This window comes from Bacillus rossius, chromosome 5, assembly GCF_032445375.1.
Source record: "Bacillus rossius redtenbacheri isolate Brsri chromosome 5, Brsri_v3, whole genome shotgun sequence".
NCBI lineage: Eukaryota > Metazoa > Arthropoda > Insecta > Phasmatodea > Bacillidae > Bacillus > Bacillus rossius.
In genome coordinates this window covers 70,861,431-70,881,245 of record NC_086333.1, presented here as the reverse complement: position 1 = coordinate 70,881,245, position 19,815 = coordinate 70,861,431, and the positions used below count along the sequence as shown (strand labels likewise).

Here is a 19,815-nt window from a genome sequence, read left to right as displayed (position 1 = left end):
GTACTAGATCTGAGCGTAAATGTACTAGACCACTAAAAAAGTTATAAAAGTACTCGATCTAGTACGAAAGTTCTAACTGTGGCCACCCTGCGTGTGATGCTTGATAGCAAGCGTATTTTAAGTGACTACTAAATAATTGGGCCGATATATCCACATATTATAAGTATGAACAAAATGTTCGTTGCAGTGTTATTCGGCATGGAAATCACGTTTCACGTCTCTGAACACGTGGAAAAATGTCCGAAAATGTTTTGGCGTCACTAGATTCGGTGACCTGGTACAGTTCAACGGTTTTTTCAAAATGACGTATCTTTGATGCTGTGGCGATGGACCAGTTTAATTACTCACATAATTACACCGCATAGTCCGATCACGTCTCACCGATGCACTTATCTTAGATTATAACTATTGTTCGGCGATCGCAACTTAATTTGGGTGCCACCACGAACTTTGAACTATCAGTTGGTCCCGAAAAAACCTCACTGTTCATTATACAAGCCCCTGCCGCGTCTCGAACAATAAAGAAAAAAATCGCATTATTAAAATTATTTTATGAAAAAAAAATTAGTTGTCTGTAAAGTCGGTTTATGGACGATAGTTTAACGTGACAACGTCATAAAAAAACATTGATGAAATGATTGCATACATTCATGAATAAAATTTAATCATTTTTATTGAATTATCACTATTTTGATTGGATATAGAGAAGGAGTAAAATGAAATCTACAATTTAATTGATAAATTTACTTTTATTTGCACTCATTAATTCAAATATGTTTATTACTTTAACGAAGAGATTATTTTAACTATAATTCTGATACATGTTTGCTATTTAAGTTCTTCCAATCTGTGTTATTCTGTTAAGGATAGGATGATGATAGGAAAAGTAGTAAACGAATGAAAGTGTTTCAAGTTTAATGTGCCTCGAAAAAGTTGTTCCAATCGAGTGGAAGAGAGATAGATGCGGCACAAGCGTACAATGAGTGTAACGGGACAAAGCGTAACGGAACAATGTGTGTAACGGGACAATGAGTCATCCTTTTTCGTCCGTGCAGCCGGCGTTCATCGATTTATTAGACGTTGTCACGTCAAAAACTTTGTTAGATCAAGAAGAAATATAAACCAGTGACACCATATTGGATCTAACAATTTTTAAAAGCCTCCAAGTCCACATTTATTTAACAAATACTGTGTCAATATAATGGCGAAATTACTCACAGAAAGACTACATAAGATACGAAAGTGAATAAAGCTTCAACAATGTAATAGCCGTTTGCCAGGAGACAAAGAAAGCATCAACAATGGAATAGCTGTTGAGTTGGAGATTATCGGGAAAACGTGATCGAAAGTTGTAAATATAAAAATAAATAATAATTATGAAAATATTTCCTTGAATTGCAAACGAAACCTTTCCCCCTGGATAATCCAGATACCAAATTTCACGACTCTATAGGCCTAATCGTCTTCACGCTAAGAGAACTACAGACAGACGGCCAGACACACACGTTAATGAATTTAGATTGTTAAGTCTACATCAAAAACTCTCTTCTTCCTTTCACTTGCCTGCCCTACGCCGTTCACAACGGGACATTTGATTCGTTAGTCGGAATCAAGCGTGGATCCTACGAAGATACATTCATCTCGAACTACGAATAACATTAGTTTTATCCGAGGAGCATTCTCTTGTTCAAAAATCCTTAAAAATTTTTTTTTGTGCGCACCAGTGTAAAGGACAGCGCTCACAACCACAATAATAAAGTAAAATACGTGATTGTAGTCAGAACATACTTTAAGTACACCGTTAAAGACGTCCACCTTAAATTTACGAACACTGGCTACAAATTATCCATAGGTATTCGTAAATTTGCTGGTTTTAAGATCAATGAATCCGCAGAAAAATAATATTGGTATACCAGAAAAAAACATTCAGAAACACGTTACGTCTCCTACAAAAACACACTTATTGACGTGACAACGTCTAATAAATCGATGAACGCCGGCTGCACGCACGAAAAAGTGTCCCGTAACGCACATTGTCCCGTTAGGCTGTGTCCCGTTACGCTCATTGTACGCTTGCGCCACATCTATCTCTCTTCCACTCGATTGGAACAACCATCGATTTGACTTTTTCGAGGCACATTAAACTTGAAATACTCCCATTCGTTTCCTACTTTACCTATCATCTTGCTATCCTTAACAGAATAACACAGATTGGAAGAAGTTAAATAGCAAACATGCATAAAAGTTATAGTTAAAATAATCTCTTCGTTAAAATAATAAACATATTTGAATTAATGAGTGCAAATGAAAGTAAATTTATCAATTAAATTGTAGATTTAATTTCACTCCTTCTTTGTATCCATACAAAATAGTGATAATTCAATAAAAAAGATTCAATTTTATTTATATAAGTATGCAATAATTTCATCAATGTTTTGTTATGACGTTGTCACGTTAAACTATCGTCCGTAAACCGACTTTACAGACAACCAATTTTTTCTTCTACGCGTGTTTTTGCCCTAAAAACATAACCCGGAAGTCGAATTTGCGGGTTCTATGATTATCAAGCTTATCTGAAATCACACGAAGAACTCTGAGAGAATTCTTCGTCCGCGTGTTTACTGTAGCTAACAAGAGCGGGCTCGCTGTTATCTGTGTCACTCGTTTTGCGACGTCGACGGGGCCTATAGTTAAAGCCGTGGGCAAACGGGGGGGAAGAAGTTTTCCTGTTGACGAGAACCAAGGCGATTGTCTTCCCCCCCTCACCCCCTTGCTTCCCGACGCGGTGCAAGAGGAGGAAAAGTCGCCAGTTGTCGCAGGGGCTCCAGCCGAGGGGACAAAGGCACTTGTTTGTGCCGCCGGGGCAAATCTTCTGCTTGTTTGCGTGTCCCCGCTCGAAAGCCCTCTCTATCTCGTTCTCGGAGCGCGAGGTATAAAGGCGGCGGCCCGCCCGTCGCGGCGTGTTCAGGTTCTTACACCGCGTCCGCCCGCCACGAAGACGAGATGATGATTCGGGCGTGCCTCGTAGCCGCCATCGCGACAGTAGCCTGCGCGGCCGGTACGTGGAGTATCGATTCTCGATTCCCGGGTTTCGATATGATTTCCTCCTCCCACCACCTTTCCGAAACACTCCCACGGGCTCTCAGCATTCCATCCAACCTAACTTAAACTTAAGTGTGTCTGGGAGGGGGTCTAGGGTGCGTCTCAGGCCGAAACCCTGCACGCCTGATAATTAGAGACCCGGAAATTTCGCGGATTCATTTAGTCACAAGCTAGAATGCAAACATACACACTCTCGCACTGTGTTCATGATTGGCACGCAGTTACTTGGACACGCCCCTCTACGACCGTGAGCCAATGATGCCCAGCTAGGAGAGAAGTAAGCGAATCAGGTAGTGCCAAATAAGGATAAAATTGTTCTTGCTAAGAAATCAACCAATGGGAAAGTAAACATGGGTCGAGCACACCTATAACTTTGAATTCTATCCTGAGGCCAGAAGAATCCGCGAAATTTCCTGGTCTCTACTGATAATTCAGGGTTTTAGCCATGCATCACGTGCTAGGAGGGGATTGGCCAGTCATGGCAGCAATTGGCGCCATAGTTAACTCCTCTCTCTCTCTCTCGTAACTCTAGACTAAAACTAGGTAAGTTGGGCCCAGGTAAAACCTGCAAGGACACAAGGGAAACCCTGATCACGTTCATGCGGGGTGCAAAATGCAGGTTGGTTACAAGAAACGAGAAGTATGGTTCAGGAAGGATAGTTGGTCGGTTTAGAAAGAACTACCGAGCAAGTTTGGGACTTGGACATTTCTGTCCGCAATTAGTTCGAGCGCGTCTGAACTGGTATCAGCAGCGCATGCGCCCCTATAGCGGTAGGAAAAAGTACTCGTGCCCACCAGGCTGTTAGTCAGCTCGAGTACTTAAATCTAGGAAATAAGTTGGTGTTTAACGCTTATGAAACAATTTAATTGAGTTAATTACGTTAATTAATCGCGAGCTGATGCGTCGGCACTTAGCGAAATTATCCAGGCTGTCATTCCATCCTGCGAAGCCATGGTATTGTAGGTGGAGCTGTAGAAACCGAAAGACGCCATCTTGGTTTCAACAGTTCTCATACCTTTTCAATTATAAATGGGACTCATGTAAGTACTTCTTTTGGCGAAAATATTTCCAGACTAGCTGTGTTTTAAACTGTGTAGCATTGTTTGTGTTTCGTGGTTGGCTGGGTTTATTTTAGGTGGAATGTCTACTGTGAGCGCACCTATCTTAGTCATCCAGTGCTGGGGCAAACGCACCCTGAATGGTCCGGCCAAACAGGGTTATGGCTTCAACATATTCGAGTCGTGCGGGGTGTTAAGATATAACCCTCCCCTTGCCATATTAGCGCGAGGACCTTATACGTGGTGAACGAGAAAAAAACAAAACAAATATTCATCTCCACGCTGCAGATTTTTGTAACGTGCCTGTACCTAGTACACAGAAATTTTTTTTCTGTACTTTTACAAAAAAATCCTTTGGAAACCAGTTACTACCAAGAAATAGTTTATTATACTACAAAATATATATTTTAATATGTACAACAATTATTATTTTTTTTTTTGCTGGAGACAATACTGAATAATTTATTACGAAAATTGGCGCATAATTTTTTAGATTTTGATTGATGTTTAATGCAAGCATAATTTTTTAAACCATTGAAAATATAATAGACTATTCAAATATTTTATTGTATTTAGTTGTATTATGCATACTATGTGCGCTGTTAATACTCGAAAGCTATTGAGGGAACATTCCACAAATGACTTTAACTATTGGATGTGTTGGGGCAAAACAAAGCATAAATGTCCGGGCAAGAACCCGAATCCAGTATCACAAATAATTTTTTTTTTAGTAATACAATTGCTTTCATGTAAATGAACAAAATTACTAATGTCTGGAATTTTAAATTAATAGCTCAGTTCCATTTGCAAAACAATAAAAATGAACCCATTTAATAATAATAAACGTTAGTTAAAAAAATTGGCAGATGTTAATAACATTTTATAGAGAGTTTTATTATTTAATTTTAGTTACCTGTATGAAATGGTGTAATATTTTCCTTCATATAATGGAGATATTTGATGTTTTAATTAGGATAATTTTAAAGCTTTTTAACAAAGAACCCAAGAGAGACACAAGTCTGGTATTATAACCATTCGTGTATAAAACTTTATTTTGTAGCAAGTTTCATAGCCACAAGTGCAATATTTTAACATAAAATAATTATAATGTAACCCCCTGTTTAAGCCAATTTTCAGTATTATAGGGAAATGGGTCTCAAAAAATAGCCAATGCTTGAAAAAAAGATAGTAACTGGACAATGATACATCACGAAATAATTGAATTTCCAACATTTTACGTCTGCGATACCTAGGAATGTTCAACGATTCGAAGTTGATTTCAAACCTTTTTTTTTCTTTTCCAAACGAGTGCAGGGTTCTGAAATATCAGTGGCGTAGCAAGCGGGTGGCAGGGATGGCCCCCGCCAGGAGCGCTGGAGCAGGGAAAAGACGTGGGGGGGGGGGGGGGGGGGGCGCCGCGACGGTTTCGCGGTTACTGAACCATCCCCCCACTCTCTTTTAATCCAAGAGGAGGCGCCATCTTCAGTTCTGGCCAGCGGCGCCAGTCACCTTAGCTACGCCACTGTGAAATATTGATCCTTTCACGTGTTACATCGTCGGCTGGTACAACTGAGAATCCGACCAAGTTCTGCCGAATCGTTCGATAACCTAGCACATATCGGCGCGACGTCTGGAACTCGAAAAACGAATAGCAAGGGAAAAAAAAAGTTAATTTTTCGAGTTTTTTCGGACTTGTTCGCACAAGCATTGACAGAAAAAAGACAGGCCGAAGAGTGCTGCCAAAGCGTTGACCGCGGCGGAAACCACGGGGGAGAAACTCTAATCGCCGACACTGGTACCTAGTTATTTGAAGTAGTTCCGAGCCCACCCGCTAGAGTGCAGCTTTCATAATATATATCTAACATAGCTTCGCTGATTGTGAGAAGTAATGCATGAGGTATTATCAGGCAAACAAACCAGTGAAACTTAATTCACTATATTTTGTTAACCACATATTTTGTGGAGGAGCATACCAGAATATTTCAATCTCCTAATAATTTATATAGATAATGTTTTTTTTTATATTACAAACATCATTTAGTATTTCTCGCACAGTATAATTCTCTGTTATCAAGCAATTAGTCGTCAAGTAGTTAAATTAATAGCGTAAACCTAACACGTTGCAGATGTCGCGCAAAATATGGTGTCAGTTTCTACTGTACGAGCCACACTTCTATGTATCCCTCCTTGCTCTGTGGCGGAAACGTGAACTTCGTCGCTGCAGGAGTGAAAAAAAAAAAAAAAAAAAAGAGTTTTTGGGGGCTTGGGGGGGGGGGGGGGAGGAAGAGGGGGTGGAACTCGGTAAAGCCTCCTCAATCTCGCATTACTGTCGCGTCGCCCAGGCTGGGGGATCCTGTGGAACAGGCACTCCATAAAAGAAAAAAAACCCTCCAAAGGGCTCCCTGGGCGGGCACTCAGTAGAGTGCATGCTCAGACTCTCAAGCAGTCAAGAAAAATAAAAAATAAAAATTGGTTGTCTGTAAAGTCGGTTTACGGACGATAGTTTAACGTGACAACGTCATAACAAAACATTGATGAAATGATTGCACACTTTTATGAATAAAATTGAATCATTTTTATTGAATTATCACTATTTTGTATGGATAGAAAGGAGTGAAATGAAATCTACAATTTAATTGATAAATTTACTTTTATTTGCACTCATTAATTCAAATATGTTTATTACTTTAAAGAAGAGATTATTTCAACTAAAACTTTTATACATGTTGGCTATTTAACTTCTTCCAATCTGTGTTGTTCTGTTAAGGATAGGCTGATGTTAGGAAAAGTAGGAAACGAATGGGAGTGTTTCAAGTTGAATGTGCCTCGAAAAAGTCAAATCGATGGTTGTTCCAATCGAGTGGAAGAGAGATAGATGCGGCGCAAGCGTACAATGAGCGTAACGGGACACAGCATTACGGGACAATGTGCGTTACGGGACACTTTTTCGTGTGTGCAGCCGGTGTTCATCGATTTATTAGACGTTGACACGTCAAAAAAAAAAAAAAAAACTATCACGTTGCGTCTCGAGGAACGATGTCACACAGCAGTCTGTATGTAGGCTGTCGGGTTTAGCGAGAGGCGCACGTCAAGATGTTTGCTCGGAAATGTTCTTTGGCGAGGGGGGAAAAGGGGTGATTTTTTTTATAAATTTTCTCTCTTCCGGAAAATTACTTTTAGTTTATGACTTGTGAGAGTGAAACCATAAATGGGACATACATATTTACTTAGCGATGAAGATTTCAAAATAATTACTTTTACCAATAAAAAAGAAACTATACTAGCTAGCCAAAATAAAAATAAAAAAATCTGAAAGAGGAGAAAATTCCTCCCCCTCCCCCCCAACAATAAAGTCCCAGCTCCTGCAGCTATAGCTCAGTTATGTATGGCTTAATTTTAATGTTGAAAATATGGTTCATGGCGTTGAGACCACATGACGTCACAATCCTCAGTGTTAATAATCAAAAATATATGTTAATTAAAATTAATTTTCAGAAAAACAATATAACTTATTATGGAACTTCAAAGAATAAAGTTCACTTTATAATTTTTAAAATCCATATTTCACTATCTGAAACCATCTCTGATTGAGCAATTATTTACGAATTTTATGGTTATAGAAAGTCAATCATTTATTGCTGAAAGTGGATCTAAATTAGTTAGCTTCGTGTTAGCTTTAATTCTTAATATTTATTTGTTCATACAGTTTATTCAATAAAGTAGATGATTTAATATTTCTCTAAAATATTGTTTTTTTTTACTCTGCAGCTATCATTGTTTAAAGAACAATTAAATTGATTTAAATGAACTTGTGAACCAGAATCCAAGTATTATAAAGAGGATTTTTTTAATGTTTACTACAATATAACTGAAGCGTTGAAACGAACACTGCACTAATAATTAATTACTGTTAACTTTATTTGCATAAAACTTCTGCACTGTAGAGCAAAACCACGATTTAAATAACATGCATTTACAAACTATTATTTCTTTAAAAAAGTACATACAATGTGTCCGTATAAAGTCATGGTGAACTTTCAACCGGTCACAGGAAGCGGTTCGTGGTGTTGCGTCGTCCAGTGTATAGAGACCGGAAAAAATCGCGAATTCATTTCGCGATAGGCTAAAATTCAAATAGTTGTACCTCAGGGCTGTCTCTGCTATTGGCTCACGACTCACCTGGATGACTCTAGGCCAATGAGAAACACTCAACCAAAGCTGTATCGAATCACAGGCTGCTACGTTGGGACGTCTCACAAGACAGCAGCCAATGAGTGGGTGACATTTGACCGTTTGTACGTAGAACAATGGAGTTCATCCTACAGGTCATTGAACCCGCGAATTTTTCCGGTTCCTACGGCAATGTAGCGCAAGCTTCAAGCTTTCGTTTGTTTCTGTTAGCCACGGCGAGCGTTCGTAACTGCACCTTGACTTTGCGGACACGCTGTATATAAATATCCCAGTATCTCCCGAGCATACTGTATATAAAGATCCCAATATCTCCCGAGCATACTGTATATAAAGATCCCAATATCTCCCGAGCCTGAGCCACGTCACGACGGAATGGCAGGGAAGCGACCAGTGGCATTGCCTGTCGGAATGTCTGCGCAGTCTGTCCCAGGCACGCGGATCTCGCTCGGAAACTGACGTCGCGTCTGTCTCGGACAGAATAACGGGAAATATTAACTTTGCTGATTTACAATATTTAGGGGCAGGCATTTTTCGCGATTCAAACCTGAAGGTATACTAGACTGCAACATGGTATACCAGCACCAGCGGCTTCTTCCTTGTGATTGGCGGCCGTCTGCGAGAGAAGTCGTCGCCTTGTTTCACCGAGCCACTCAGGACGCGTTTGATTCCGCACTGGATTATTGTGATTGGTGCAGTAACAGTCGCGACATGTAGCTGAAAGAAACTCATCCAATCACGGAACATAGACGGTGCTACATTGTTTTGACTTTCGGGTAGTCTCGGAATCTTTTCGCGATATATGCATGCCCCTTACAATATTTTTAACTCGTGCTCGGGGAGTACTCTTTAATATCTCCATTTCCTTGGCCGACGAGAGTGCGTTTTCATTACTGCTAGCACTTGTCAATACCGCCTGATGTTACCATTATTTTGCCTGTCTCAAAAACAAAATACGCATCTGTGAAAGTCGCCGAGATATTAATTATTAAAGCTTGAAAAAAAAAGTTAATGCATCTTTCAGCCCTAGTAATTATTAACAAAAGACGGCAACTTAGCAACAAAGTCACATTTTAAACTTCTTTTTTAAGCTAATACATTCGAATACCAGTACGCTATTAATAAAACGGTAATAAAAATTATAGCTTACATAACTATATATAACTTTTGGTCAAAATATTTTCTATTCAGAAATTTTCCTTCAAGAATAAAAAAAAATCTTAAAATGATGAATTTTTGAAATTCTTTTACGAGTTGAAGTTTGAAACTTCGGTCGAAGCTCGCGTAAAAAAAAGGGGGGGGGGATATTGCACTCATGATTCCCCCTCCTCCCCATCCCTGAAATCGTGCGTGAGCCATAAACCGGCGGAGGAATTGTTGTGGATAGTTCTATATTAGTTTTTAACTTTATGTTCCTTGTAGGTTTTCGATATAATAGACAGAAGGTTCCATAACTCAAAATAAAATCACGAAGTCAGGCCAGTAAATCACAGTTCTCAATCACCAAAGGAAAATTATAGTTCGAGTTATAGGCTTTTTTTTAAATTGAAATCCCCACGCTGAGAAGACCTATACACAAACAAAAATTTTAATCGGGAAAATATGTCTACTCATATCATAAAACATTTGAGCAAATAAATTGCTAAGCTAGCAAGCAATTTTTTTTACAGCATGACTAGTCAAAGTTGCCTGAATAAAAAATGTTGTCGCAGAAGTCGTGCAAAGAATTATTCTCCAAAAGTATAGCATGTTTGTTTCATTTTCAATTCTTAGTTTAAATTGTTATTTATGATTGCGCAGTATATATCTTTAGTCAGAGTATATAATAATTTATAAACTACGGCCTTTTTTAATTTTTTTAAAATTCAGAACCGTAATTTTATGGCCTTTCAACATTGAGTTATGAGACAACCTATATATATATATAATGTTAAACCATATTATTGATTAACTAAAGATTGTGGTTTAGATAAAATATTCCGTGCAATACTACTGTAAAATGTTTAATTTTTTTTACAATTTGTATTAATAAAGTAGTAAGTAAATTTCGTAGAAAATATAAAAAAACGAACACTATACTTGAGTGATATTTAAATAACTAACCAACATAGTGGTAATTTCTAATATTTGATGCCTAATTGTAACTTTTTTTCTATGAATATGTAAACCATCCACTGTATTCCGAACATTCGTTCTTTATTATTATGTAAGATAAACTACTATCAAAAGGACAACTTATTAATACATTCAGTAAATATAATTCCATAGACTTTTCCTTAACATTTTATCCTTATTTTGGAACTTTGCCCACTCGCTGACAGCTGAGGTTCCAGGAAGGAAATAAAGCAACGCGATAGTTAGACAGGAGCTGGGATAGTGACGTCACAGTGCAGTGCACAGGTGTACAGTGCTCACATCCACAACTAGCGACAGATTGTACGACATGTGCTGGAAGGTTGGTGATGCTCGGAGGTCAACCAGGACAGCTTCACGCCCATTGGCTGAAGCAGGCAGACCCTCGCATATCATCTGGAAGTGGATAGGTGGGGTTGGGAGACGGGTGATTCCCATTTGTACGTTCAGAGACAGATATTTATGAATATTATGAATATTGCACTGCAATCGCTAGAGACCTGCAAAATTCGCGGTTTCGATGGCTTTCAGGATAGACTGCACATACCCCTGTACACGCGTGCAAATAACGCAAGTTCATTGGCTGCCAACTTGTAAGTCGTCTCAGCTGGTTTATCTGTGATTCGATCCTTCTTTGGTTGAGGGTTTATAACTGGTTGATATTCGTCTAGATGAAAAGTAAGCCAATAGCAAAATTATCTAAGAGGTATATGTGTTTGAATTCTAGCCTATCACCGAATGAATCCGCGAATCCCGCGAATTCCGCAATCGTCTTTAGCTGTATTAACTGCTTAAATATTAAATAGTTTTAAGAAACAAGCTAAAAAACTCATATGTATAATATTTTGTTATATTGTCTGAAAATTTTTTTCTTCCGAAATGGGTTGGGTTTCCTGTTTACCGATTCGGCCCAATCGAACCAGCTGTGAGGCTACCGACATTAATTCATCGCGCCAAATATATACTCGGTCACAAAGGCCATGTTGACTTTTTTTCTTTTCATTTTCACATCACGACTATTATTTAAGGGCTGAATCTGTAATCGTCAGCACTGTAACTCATTGTACGAGAGTGGTTGAACGTCCAAGTTCCTGACCGTTGGATTGGTCGTAATGTTCGAGACGACCGTTTTTTTTTTTCGCTGGTTCCCACGTTCACCTGACATAAAACCATGCAATTTTTTTCTTCTTTTGGGGCTTTATAAAATATCGTGTCCACGTTCCGCCGCTGTCTAATGATTTGCCAGATTCGAGACACAGAATTGACGGACTTGTTAGCCAAAACGTGGGAAGAATTGGACTTAAGGTTGGATGTGCACCGTATAACTAAAGGTGCATATATTTCACATTTGTAAAAAAAAAAAAGTTAGTTTACCTAAATATTATGTACTTATGATTTAATCTAGGACACTCTTTTATGAACATTATGTATTATAGTGAAAATTAGTTGAATATTTTTGCTGTAGCAAACAACAATTGAAGGGGGGTAATGTGTAAAAGGTTTAACAGATTCAGCCCTTACGTAAATTAATCTAATGAATGAACGTGGCGAGTGAGACCAGCCTCCGTCGTCACAGCAAAGTTGCAGGCATATACCCGATCCGCCGTCGTCCCCCGCAATGTTGCAGGCATATACCCGACCCGCCGTCGTCCCCCGCAATGTTGCAGGCATATACCCGACCCGCCGTCGTCCCCCGCAATGTTGCAGGCATATACCCGATCCGCCGTCGTCCCCCGCAATGTTGCAGGCATATACCCAACCCGCCGTCGTCCCCCGCAATGTTGCAGGCATATACCCGATCCGCCGTCGGCCCCCGCAATGTTGCAGGCATATACCCGACCCGCCGTCGGCCCCCGCAATGTTGCAGGCATATACCCGACCCGCCGTCGTCCCCTCAATGTAGCAGGCATATACCCGACCCGCCGTCGTCCCCTCAATGTTGCAGGCATATACCCGACCCGCCGTCGTCCCCTCAATGTAGCAGGCATATACCCGACCCGCCGTCGTCCCCTCAATGTAGCAGGCATATACCCGACCCGCCGTCGTCCCCTCAATGTTGCAGGCATATACCCGACCCGCCGTCGTCCCCTCAATGTAGCAGGCATATACCCGACCCGCCGTCGTCCCCTCAATGTTGCAGGCATATACCCGACCCGCCGTCGTCCCCTCAATGTTGCAGGCATATACCCGACCCGCCGTCGTCCCCCGCAATGTTGCAGGCATATACCCGATCCGCCGTCGTCCCCCGCAATGTTGCAGGTATATACCCGATCCACCGCCACGTGCTGTTCGACCCGCGGAGCTACGACCTGCTGTACAACTCCAGCAAGGGCGCGGTGACCGAGTCGTGGTACCTGACGACCGCCAGCACGCTGACGGGCTTCGTGCTGCCCAGCCGCCTCAGGCAGTGCCTCACCGACGACGTGTACGACGAGGAAGTGAGCGTCGCCGTGACGCGCGTCGCCTCGCCCGCCAACCTGCTGGTGGCGTCGGGCCGCTTCGCCGGCCGCAGCGCCCACGGGGGAGAGGTGTACGTGTCGCTGCTCAACGCCACCAGCGGCGAGTACCCCAAGCTCGCGAGCGGCGTCAACTACTTCGTGAAGATCTCGCTGTCAGCCGGGCTGTACCCGTGGCACCTGAACCGGCCCTTCTCCTCCATCGCCGGCTTCCACTCCATCTGCAACGCCGCCGGGTACATCATCGGCGTCGAGTACACTCGCTAGAGCCTCCACAGACTGTTCCCAAGAGGCACCTGAGTCTGACCATTGTATTCCCCCTGGTTCATTGATATCGAGAGATCGGCATCCAGTACATTCGCTAAAGCCTCCAGAGAGATAGTCTTCTTAAACAGTTACCAAGAGGCACCTAAGTCTGACAATTATATTCTCCCTGATTTACTAATATTGAGAGATCGGCGTCCAGCACATTCGCTTAAGCCTCCAGAGAGACAGTCTTCTCAGACAGTTCCCAAGAGGCACCTAAGTCCGACAATTGTATTCTCCTGATTTATTAATATCGAGAGATCGGCGTCCAGTACATTCGCATAGAGCCTCCAGAGACCCCCAACTCCAGTACAGACAGTCTTATCAGACATTTCCCAAGAGGCACCTGAGTCTGTAAATCATACCCCACATTGTTCATTGATATCGAGAGATCGGCATCGAGTTCACTTGCCAGAAACTCCGAAAACCCCAAGATGACCAAATTTCACTAGCAGGGACAGTCGTATTAGAAAAATCTCAAAGAGTCACTTTCGTCTGCATAATATATTCTGCCCGACCCATTACCGTTGACAGAGATTGGCGCCGGGTACTCTCTCTAGAGCCTTCACAGACCCCACGATGACAACATACCTCCGGTTGAGGGTATCGTATCATCAACTACTAACGTGGGAAGATCACCTCCAGAAGGTTTAGGTCAGCCGATCTACGTGGAACAGTTTGGTCTACAAGTATACCAAACTGGCATGGTAACCACTGGCTTTCGATGCGAAGGGTTCTGGTCCAGAGTCCCGGGTAATGCATGAGTGTGAATTTTCATTTTTTTTAAAATTCAAAGTCAAAAGTCAAAGACGATGAAATGGTTGGCTCGTTGGAGACGAAAATTACCAAAACGTCTAGCATTTAAAAAATCAGAGAAATAAATAAAGACGGCAGCAAATTCTAACATGTCTCGCTCATGTCGCGAGGCTCGTGGGTTGGAACACTAACACCCGGGCGTAACTCGTAATTTGTGAGCTCTGAGTTGGTTTTCAAGTGGTTTTGAGCCAACCAAATCTCTGAGGTATGGTCGCCTTACGCCTCTGTGCACAACCTTGTAACGCAAACCCCTACCATATCAAAATCCGGTATTTTTAACTTTAATAAAATATTTTGCAGGTTATACATTGAAAACCTAAGCTCACCAAGGCGCACAGAATACTCTGACAGGTTCTCTGATTGAGAGACCTTCGTTATTTCTCTTTTGAGATAGGTAAATAATTTGGGAAAAAATGATAAATTAATTTTTATTTTAGTCACAAATTAAAAAAAAAAGCTAACTGCAGCTATGAGTTATAGAACAGTCAAAATATCACTTGTACCTTTGTGAGACAAAATTAGATAAAGAATTTGATTATACTTTTTACATATGAGAAAACGTACAAAAATCAAGTTTGCAGGGGTCTGACCCCTCTCAAGTACATCCTCGAAGATAAAGTCGTAATGTCTTCACAACAGTACCATTCATGAAACCACCGAAGTGCAGAATCACCCTTCCAAGTCTGTCTATAAGTAACGTTCTTACAATCTTTAACCACCCATAAAAACTTATGCTTTGTAACACATAATGCCTAGGGACCGGAAAAATTCGCGCGTTCAGTGACCTCCAGGATGGACTCCGCAGTGTACTCGGGCAAACTTCGTCTGTTCATTGGCTGCTAGCTTGTGAGTCATGTCACGTCGGTAATTAGTGATTCGTTACTTGTTTGGCTTAGGGTCTCTTATTAGCTAAGAGTCCTACAGATTAACAGCGAACCAATATTAAATGCAGCAAAAATTTAAAAATATTTTAATTTTAGCATATCTAGAAATGAATCAATGGATTATTCCTGTCTCTAATTATGCTACGTATAGATAAAAAAATGTTAATGAAAAAATTATATTTAAAGAGAAATATCAACTAGCGGAGACTGGTGGTCTCTGAAAATCTATGCAACTTGGATAGCTCATATATTAAAAATAATTTCATAGACATAAGCCAATGCTGGTTTACAAAAGTTGTCATAGGACAACCAAAGAATGAATACACAAACACACGGATAACCAGCCAGTATCAGCTGGCGTCAAATGTTATTTTTATGCTTAGACTGTCACAGATTATAATATGGAAAAACAAAATGGAGACAGCTTAATGAACGCAGTTATGGCTTCTATGAAAAACCAGTTGCGATTGCGTAGTTCCGTTAAACTATTTTAAATCAATCTCCTCCACTGTCGGAATCATCCAAATAGCGGGATGTGTTGGTGAAGTGATTGCATCATCGACCACGCTACGACATGACTGGTGCTCGGTTCCCCACGGTCTCTCAGCCGACTGAACTGTTAACCAATTAACATGGCCAGCCCGAAAAAAAGTCACGTGCACATCAACTAGGTGTTAAAAACACAGTTGTTCCTCGAACAAAAGACGCACCGTTGCTTCAAACACAGTATGTTTGGACGACTCCAATGCCTGGCTTCGAAAAATTCACGTATTCTCTTTAAAGTGGGAAGAATAGAATAGAAAGTAACCTCCCACCAACGGAAATTATTTCCTTTTCATCCTGATAAAAACTTTTCTTTTGACTTAAAGACTGGGTAGTAACTATCCGTACAAAATTTTTGGGTCCTTATACTTTGTACATACGCATTGACTAACATTGTATAATTTTATATTAAAGTGTAAAATATGTATATAATCAAATAAAGCTTGTTTGTATATTGAAACTGTTTAGAAATGTGAATATAAATACATATTAAAATTATTATAACTGTAGTGCATCATATTGGATTTGGTTTTTGTTTATGACTTCTTACACTCACCTACATAGCTTACATAAAGACATTAATACAAATAGTATAAAGTTGTTTTGTGTTTATGTTAAGTAAACTTGAATATACTGAACCAATATAAAAATTATTTTACTTTTATGAATCTTTTTATGTAGCATAAAATATTTAAACACAAAAATATAAACAAATACACGTGCAAATCACGAAGGAATACAGTTACAACAAAGATATAAGGAAGTACTTCATCTTCCCATTCAAAATAGGTTGTCGGGTTATAGTTTTATATATGAAAAAAAAACACATCTAGGCGAGTCGGAGATGTGTAACATATGACGTCGGTAACGAGAAAATTCAAGCGTTCTCGTGTTGCTAATACGATTATAATACGAAACTCGTACACGAAATTAAAAAAAAAATCGTATATTTATTTAAAATAGTGCCAAGCGTGATAAATATATTTGTAAATTGTGTTTTAAACTAAATTTATACGCGAATCACACGCAGTTTCCAAACCCGCAGCTATAATTCTATGCCGAAGCAGTTACGTTGATTATCGAATCATTCGATTCGCAAAGTTAAATTTAAAACTATATTATAAAACGGCTGGATGAATGCCAAAGAGACATGAAATTAAACCTGTTTTTCGTCAAGGAATTTTATTAAAATACTGCCCATTTTGTTACAATTCATCAAACAGTTAATAATATAAAGTTTCAATTAAGCTTTGTGAACCCTTATTCGCGCCTTCCGCCACGGATGGCAGCACCGTGGTTACACAGTTCCGTTCCATGGGACTTCCGTTTCATTCAAGAAATTATTCCCATCAAATGCCGTATACCGAGAGCAAGATGTTATACACCAATATTTAAAAAAAATTGGTTGTCTGTAAAGTCGGTTTACGGATGATAGTTTAACGTGACAACGTCATAACAAAACATTGATGAAATTATTGCATACTTTATGAATAAAATAGAATCATTTTTATTTAATAATAAAAGAATAAATACTTGAAATTATACTAGTAATCAGATTTTTAAAATGCAAGAATAATTAACCTTTATTGCCAAAATTGTTGTTGTAATAAGCAATGAAAACCACATTAACTTTTCATTTCACTTTATAAACAGTCGAGCGGAAGAGAGATAGATGCGGCGCAAGCGTACAATTAGCGTAACGGGACATAACGTAACGGAAAAATGCGCGTAACGGGACACTTTTTCGTGCGTGCAGCTGGCGTTCATCGATTTAATAGACGTTGTCACGTCAAAATCTTTCTAAGCTCCATAAGTGCCATAATTTCATCCCCAACTTAGACGAACAGTGGGTGGTGAAGAATCTTCTCTAAACAAAATAGGACAAATAATCAAGTACCTGAATGGTGACTAAAGTGCCATTCAATAAACATTTCCAATTTTCATCACACACAGTTTTTTTTTCAGCGCACCTAATTAAAATGAAGGAGTTTCAATAAGTTGATAGATTGTGTGAAAAACCGGTCAAGTATTTACATTACAAAACATTATCTGTTATAACTTTTAATTATTTTAATGGCCTATTTTCCACTTATATCTAGTATGCTCAGAACATATATATGACTGGCTATGGTTTTTACTGCGCAATTCTCCGCTGTTCTGTCTGACTATCTTCATTTTGTGAGCTGAAGAGAGATTGAGTATATGATATAGTGTGTACTTTGAAGAGTGTATTATTTAGTGTATATATTGTAGTTATGTTATATACTATCCACTATTTAAAATGACATTCCTCTGGATGTTTTTGCAGTATGTAACTATCTCTGTGTATATATTTTTTAACAACATAAAAACACATAAAATGAACAAAAAAACATGCAATAAAAATATTACAATAATATTATATATTCTTGTTATTGAGAAAAACAATACTTTCCACATTAATATAAACACAACAATTTTGATTCCCTAGCTAAGAAATTATACTGGTGTTCTGTATTTCAAAAGTTGGTTTTATTTGTTCATTAATTAATTAAAATAATGTTAGACTCTTGATATAAGTTATTAATTCTCTGGTCTACTGCAAAAAAATTGTGAAATTTAAGTAGTTCAGTCGGTTCGAAACAGATGTTTCTTAAATCACAGTTCATTACTTCTGGGTTGAGCTATTAACTGCATACTAAATTGCTGATCAAGCTTGCTGATTAAGTGATCTGGATTCAAGCAGTCAAAAAGTGGTGAACTGTTAAACTCACACAGAAGATACCAAAATGGCTGAAGCCATCTTAAAAATCAACCATTGATTTATATATAATCTAATATATTCGTAGTAACACTTCTATCGCATAGACTAATTGTCAAAAATACTTCCACTTCGGATATCGCCTAGAATATTTGTTAGGCCATAAAATGGGCCAAACCAAATCATATAACTCATTACTTAATAATGGTATAAGAACTCTTTTTTTCCCACATAATTTTAAAACAATTCCAGCCAATAACAGGCGTTAACATACCATTTAAATAGTGCGCCAAACAAACTGACAACCAATCCAGTTGCTTAACTTAACTGGAATCTAAAAAGGTTTTACATATCACAGCTGGAACAATATCATCTCTAAAATAGAAATTACTGCAACTTTGACAATAACATTTAACAAGAAGCTGCTAAAATACTTACACAGATAAAATATTGTAAAACATGAAACTAAAAGAAAATGCATAAATGTACAGTTCCAAAGAAGTAAGTATTATTATTAGTCTTAGTGCAGGAATGTGTTCCTTTTCTCTATGCAGTCGAAATAAAATATTAAAAGTAAAGTTTCAATAAGCATCTGTACCTATGTAATAGTACAGAGCTCTGCGAAAGATTCGACTTTTGCGAGTCATGATAAGAATACATTCACGTTACTAATAAAATTTACCTATATCCTACAATCAAATCGATAAATAACAAAATCAGCTTAATCCAAAACACATTAAAATGTAAATTGTTAGAGAAAGAGATAACTGTTTTTAGCGCCGTTATTTCGCTAGCCAGCGCGAGCTCCACTGAGCGGACGGGTCTTACCAAGAAGAAGAATAGGAAGTTGCCAGACCTTACTATATGACCGTGTGGCGGACATAGAGAAATGACACACACCCCCTGTTTGTACGTCTGTGACCACTTACAATTTTTGTTATAAAAATGAATTTACCTCTTTTTCACTCCATTAAGGATGGAATTTCATTTTAATATTGTAGCCTATGTGTTTATCCAGGTTATGAGATTGATATATGTCAACTCTCATAAAAATCAGTCGAGCGATTCGGGAGTGATTGAGTAACAAACATACACACAAACTTTCGCATTTGTAACAGTAGTGTGATAAGCCTTCATGCAGCTAGGATTTGTTTTGCTATCCAATTGCTATTCAGTTTACTTCGAATACAAAACAGACATGCACACCTTAAGACTAATACCTCCACGGGCCTAAGTCACCCATTCAAAAAGTACAAAAAATTGTAATTTCGCGCGTATGCTTACAGCTCGCGCCGCTAGGAACGCTGTAGTAACGTAATCTCGTTAATAGGCCTGAGTTTCCAGTTTACGTGCAGACATGCGTGAAGCCGTTGTTTTCTTTCATATAACTGTTGTGCCATATTGGTAAAATGCCCAAAACATTGGCTGAAGTGTAGAATTTTCAATGTGGAAACAGTTTGAAATGATTTTTATTTCTTTTGTTATGAAAGTGACAGTTTTTTTTTAACGACGGAGATTCTAATTCACACTTACTGATCATAGTCAGACGTGGTCAAGGTTTTGGGCGTATAAATATGGGAAGCCTTCT

The 19,815-nt window shown here is 39.1% G+C and overlaps 2 protein-coding genes across 2 annotated transcripts in view; one reads left to right on the top strand and one right to left on the bottom strand.

Annotated features, from left to right (window-relative positions):
* Positions 1–19,815, bottom strand: part of LOC134531985 (adenylyl cyclase 78C) — a 504,301-nt gene that overhangs the window by 102,302 nt on the left and 382,184 nt on the right. The window lies entirely within an intron of this gene.
* Positions 2,825–17,888, top strand: LOC134531987 (uncharacterized). The gene is made up of 2 exons (XM_063368093.1): positions 2,825–3,058; positions 12,742–17,888. Exons 1-2 carry the CDS (start codon positions 3,004–3,006, stop codon positions 13,203–13,205), a joined length of 519 nt encoding a protein of 172 aa, XP_063224163.1. The 5' UTR covers positions 2,825–3,003; the 3' UTR covers positions 13,206–17,888.